Genomic DNA, 5,604 nt, shown 5'->3' on the forward strand with positions numbered 1-5,604 from the left:
AATTCAAATGACTCATGGTTTAATTAAAGAATAATTAAAACTTATTAAATCATGGCCAAAAGATTAGTGGCTTGTCTATTGCAAGTTATTGTATGAAATGAAAAATGCCACTGATTATCTACGTAATTGTAGTGCAAAGCAAAGTCACCATCTCATTCTTCATCCATCAGCCTGGGTTTTGGGAATAGCTATTAAATGGCATATGCAATTACCCGTCTCTCACAAGAAAAGAATCCCCATGGCTTGCAGACATTTCTGACCTCTTTTTGTAGTTGTACTACTTAGAAATTGCTATTTCACAATTGAGGCAGGAATTCTTGAAAATATATAAGGCAGGATCCAAGTGAGCTGGACAGACACCAGGTCACTTCTTTTCCCTACATCTGACTGCCTTGGCCGCTTCAGTACTATGAGAGCAACAGCCATTGTCCTACTCTTGGCTCTGACTCTTGCAACCATGTTCAGTGAGTATCTCTGATAATACTGCTCCTGCCCTTGCACTAATAGTTCATGTAGTCTTCTGCCTATGTAATTCTGGGATATATGTAATTCATCACATAAATAATAAGGGAAACTTTTTGAAATGCATCTTTTGCCTCAACCAATAAATCGCTAAATCACATCACCTCAGGGGTAGAGTGGATGTTAAGAGTCAGCTAAAGTCAAATGCTTATTCATGAGAATACTTTGTGTAATTTTTTACGGAGATGATCATCCAGATTCTGCTTTGACTTGATATCACCATTTACAGGGAACTCATTTCTTCATAAAACATTACAATCAATTGTTTGGCACCATGGGCTATTCTTCTATTATTGAGTTAAAATTGGCCTCCCTAGAATTTTCAACCACTGTTCCAACATCTATCATCTATACCTGTCCACAATAGCAGATCTCCCTAAATATGACTCACTTATTTCTTCTGTCTCTACTGAGCTCTGGTTATGAAGTAGAAAAGATGAGACAAACTTCTCATTCATCATGGCATCTTTTCCATTTCTTTGACTGGATTCCACTCCCACTCCAAAAAAGAAAAAAAATTTAAAGATATGTGTGAAGAGCTTCAACCTTTGATACAATGCTGATACACAGTTCTGAAGATTTTTATGACAGGCTGAAAGCTAAAGCATAAATCAAAGATTATTTTTCTAGTAAGATTAGGTTCTTCCAGAGTTTAACATTGTCTTGTCTTTGTTCTTCTTCCAGGTGTAGAATGTGTCCAACAAACGAAACAGATGGTCAGTACATCCATCCTACTTTTATGTAATTTTAAAGTCAATAGCAGTAAGGAAATATTTGATACTACATAGTAATTAAATTTCCATATGTTTGAATATTTACTTTACGTGTATCAAAACTGGTTTTATTTCAAAAATTGTAGGCAGATTTTTCTAAAATGGAGAGAGTAGAACAAGGTGGTGAGATACTAGTAACAAAGCTAGAAAGCCCTGGTCTTTAATTCCACCTTTTTGATCACATGGCCGTGGGCAACATACTTATAACATTATTCCAAGACTTGAAGCCATAGGATTTGAAAAGAGCTTAGCACAGTGCCTGGCACATAGTGAAACTCAATAAGGGCAAGTCATGATTCTTATAATTTTTAAATGAGTCACAAACATCTTTGTTCTCTGTCTTAGAAAATAAGGACTTTAATTTAGCCTTCCATTCATGACTCAGGTTAGAGTAATGAGTATTGTTGAAAAAATCTAGGTGTGGTAGTAAAAATCTTTAGTCGGTACTCAATTTGAGTTCCACTCTAAACTCTATTGCTTATTAACTATGTGACACTGGGGCCTGGGAAATTTCTTTTATGTCTTTGAGTCTTTCGTTTTACCTATTAAAGAAAATAATACGGTTAAGGATATAAATTTTGGAGTCAGATGGGCCTGAGTTCAAGCCATCTTTCATGATTTAGTAGCTGTGAGAGGATGTAAAGGATTACTGAAAGTTATGAGCTTGGTAGTTTCCCATCACAATGTTGAGTATCACATAAACTCTGTCTCCCTGGGATTTGAGCAGGCAAGAAGAGGAATTGAAATCACACTGGCATATACTTACCATAGAGCACTGCTGTTTCTATTCTGCTGCACTAGCCTCTAAGGTTCTCCTGGTATTTTGCCATGCATACCAATCTTTGCATCAGCTCCACTCACCTTAGCCCGAAAACAGGAGGTGTATGGAAGCTGATGAATGAATGAATTAATTAATGAAGCATATCTGGAGGGAAAGAAGAATTCAACTTTAAGTTTGAGTATATTCCAAGCTATTCAAGTAGAGATATTCAACAATTAATAAAATATCATGCCTAGACCTCTCGGACAAAACGACGTGGAGATGCAGTCTTTTGTATACAGCTGGAGTTTGTGTAGACCTGAAAGAGAAATCAAAACATAAAAAATTGTGCCTATTATTTAGTCAATGTTTTCCATGCAATGTAGTGCTAAGCATTGTACACATCTTTTCATTTACATATTTTTTACTTCCACCCTACAATGTGGTTATTATCTTTATTTTACAGGTAAAGAAACTAAAGCTTAGAGAGGTAAAATAATTTTTCCAGGGTCACATAGTCAGGATTTGCATTCAGATGTGTTTGACTTTACTGTATATGCTCTTCTATATGCTCACAGATTTTTTTAAAAATACGAAAAACTTTTCTTGGGAATTGCCTACCTACTTCCACAGGCTTTGCTCTAGGAATTTAGAACACTGGTTCCCAAGTACAATATTAAGATACATTCGTCTATGTGCTGGTGAAGTATATAACAAGTAAATTTTTACCAATAATTAGTAGTAAAAAATCTGTCAATAATGTACTAGTCATTAAAATCGTAGTAGTTATCCCTATATTTCACACTTGCATTCATATTGAGCTTTTTCAGTGAAAGACAGAAATAGTAGGATAATTCCTACAGAAAATATTATCACACTTCTGAGTACTCCCATGAGAATGGTTACATCTGAGAATATGACATGTATTTTAAGAACTGATACATCAACCAGTATGGTGAGAAAAAAATCTATTTTTACATTAAGCTATGATTTGGGAACCAACTATGGTAAAGATGTTTATCAGTCATGATTTTATATCTGACATAGAACATCTTTACATTTGAGATGTCTTGAAGGGGTTAGATGAGAACCAACAATTGTAATAAGAGACATGTGTTGACAGCCCTCTGAGCTTGCTTGGGAAATCCTAAATCCTGATAATAAAGATTTGGTTGAAAGAGCTGAAGGTTTTTAATATGTTTTTTCAGGTTGACTGCAGTGATTATAAAAAGTTACCACCAGGACAAGAGAGATTTTGTCATCATATGTACGAACTAATTTGTGGATCTGATGGCAAAACTTATAAAAATGATTGCTTCTTCTGTTCTCAAGTTAAGTAAGTATTAAAATGTTTTCTTTTTCATATTTAAGGTAAAAGTATATATTAAGACAAAAATTAGAAGGTGTGATGTAGGGTCTAAGGAATATGTGAATTATATCATATTGTCTCTAACAAACAGAACCTTCCAGTTGGTAGAATTTGGGAGTGCCTGATATCACAATATCCCCACATATTCTGGAAGTAAGAGTCAATCAGAGAATTCTAAAATCACCAAGTTGAAAGGAAATATATGGTCATCTAGTTCAACTTCTACTTGATAATCTATTGCTTAAACTTCCTCTACAGAAAAGTTACCAAGTAGTCTCACAGTCCATCTGGATTATTTCCAGGGATAAGGAATGTCCTCCCTCCTAAGCATCTCATCCACATCTGGTAGAATGAGCCATATTTTTGTTCAGCTTTAGCAACTAGGCTTGGATATGTTAGAGCCCCCTAATGCCTGGTATAACAGGGGATAATATCTGCAAAATCTGAAGAACTTCCTGTGTTTCAGAGTGTTATATCTCAACAGAATATATGTTGGTGCTATAGTAAAAATTACACTTAAAAAATCAAATAGCCAAAAGTAGTTTAAAGATTACAAACTAATCATCGCCAAGATATATTAACATTAATTCAAAAATTATGAAATAATGAATGATATACTGGAATGTACAAAAACATATGGGTCATTTAAAATATTTTCAAAAACATAGATGAAATAAAAACAAGCATCTCACATGTGGCATATTGTTCTGGTTCTTTTTTTAATAAAAGAAAAATAACAATTTTTATGAAAAGGGACTTCTAAGTGTATGTTTCCCTTAAATTAAAAAAAAACATGAAAATGTTTTCAGGGATATAAATTATGATGTATTTGAGCATCATCCTTATATAATCAGCACCAGGTTCAAAAATATTTCTAAATTGCAGTCACTCCTTTTAAAAACATCAATAAGCGGGGAAACTTGAATACATTTTTAGGATTCATTAGTGAAGTTTGGATGCTAATGAAATGCCTATGGGCTCAGCATTTCTCATTTGTTGCTATATTCTCTCCACAGGAAAACTGACGGCAAACTTAAATTTGTACATTATGGAAAATGTTAAATCTATCTTGTGAGTCCAAAATATCTTTTAATGCATCTATTCACAAGAGACACATTTCTGTTCCCATATTATCTATGCCACATTGCCTACTCATCACCATATGTAGATTTCTTTGTAGAATAAAGCAGATATAAGGGAAATAAATGTGCACCTTTTTGGGGGGAACTGAGTTGAATCTTCTAGATTTTTTTTTTATTTTTGGGTGCTGTCTAATAGATAATTTTAGGGAAAAAACAAGGGCCAATTAAGACTAGTAATAGGAACTAGAAAATTAAAGGCCCTGAAGCTGATGCATTCTTCTTATCCAGACTAGGAAAACACTCCATGTACATTACTTAGTTATTGAACATTCCTGAAATGTAAACAGATAAAGAGAGACCCTTCAGGCACAAGAATCAGAAAACACTGCTTTGCTAGATGTCGCTTGGGTTTAAGACACTGAGAATTGCTCTGGATTGAGACTGCTCTCCAACTGTTTCCTACTGTATGTTTATAAAATGTGGCTGGTAAAAAAATGGTTGGTAAAGTTGTTCAACTTCTCACGTATTAGTTGATGTCTCTGATATTTTTCTTTCTCTAATGTTTGATCTCAGGTCTGAGACCTGAAATTTAGCTTATCCTACTATTATATCATAAGTTCCTTAAAGACCAGAGAATATGCCTTGTAAATCTTTGTAATCCATTTGTGCATATATTCAATCACAAATATCTATTAAGACCTACTTTGTCAATGTCAGTGTTCTGCCTTGGAGAATACAATGTTGAGCAGAGTAGATGTGGTTTTGCCCCCTTGGGAGTTTATATTCTGTGAAGGAATTTCCTATGCTTGGTACAGCATCTTGCATAAAACTGATACAAAAACATGCTCAGTAAATTGAATTGAAATTAAGCAACATTTTCATTAGATTATAACAGAGTCACACAGGCATTTAACATATGAAAACCTACCTATATATTATCTATAAAGAGGGAGAAAGAGAAAATATAGTCAAACCCTTTTTAAGCTATGATCTGGTCTTGCAAATTCATCAGAGATTTAGGGAACAAGACTGTCTATCAGAATGACCCATGTTAACCTCCACAGAATTCAGGTAGAACGGTGTTTGTTGTTTCTTTTC

At 34.2% G+C, this 5,604-nt stretch overlaps 1 protein-coding gene across 1 annotated transcript; it reads left to right on the forward strand.

Moving 5' to 3' along the window:
* Positions 1-361: 361 nt before the first annotated feature.
* Positions 362-4,623, forward strand: SPINK9 (serine peptidase inhibitor, Kazal type 9). The gene is made up of 4 exons (XM_025389301.1): positions 362-464; positions 1,207-1,238; positions 3,264-3,391; positions 4,441-4,623. The coding sequence occupies exons 1-4, from the start codon at positions 410-412 to the stop codon at positions 4,484-4,486; spliced, it is 261 nt and encodes an 86-aa protein (XP_025245086.1). The 5' UTR covers positions 362-409; the 3' UTR covers positions 4,487-4,623.
* The last annotated feature ends 981 nt before the right edge of the window (positions 4,624-5,604 follow it).

This window comes from Theropithecus gelada, chromosome 6 (genome assembly GCF_003255815.1).
Source record: "Theropithecus gelada isolate Dixy chromosome 6, Tgel_1.0, whole genome shotgun sequence".
Classification (NCBI taxonomy): domain Eukaryota; kingdom Metazoa; phylum Chordata; class Mammalia; order Primates; family Cercopithecidae; genus Theropithecus; species Theropithecus gelada.

Bases quoted from the DNA above. Each gene is read 5' to 3' on its own strand.
- SPINK9 (XM_025389301.1), top strand. From the start codon at position 410: ATGAGAGCAACAGCCATTGTCCTACTCTTGGCTCTGACTCTTGCAACC. The intron at 465-1,206 runs GTGAGTATCTCT...TTCTTCTTCCAG, and splicing joins GACTCTTGCAACCATGTTCA to GTGTAGAATGTGTCCAACAA. The intron at 3,392-4,440 runs GTAAGTATTAAA...TTCTCTCCACAG, and splicing joins TTCTTCTGTTCTCAAGTTAA to GAAAACTGACGGCAAACTTA.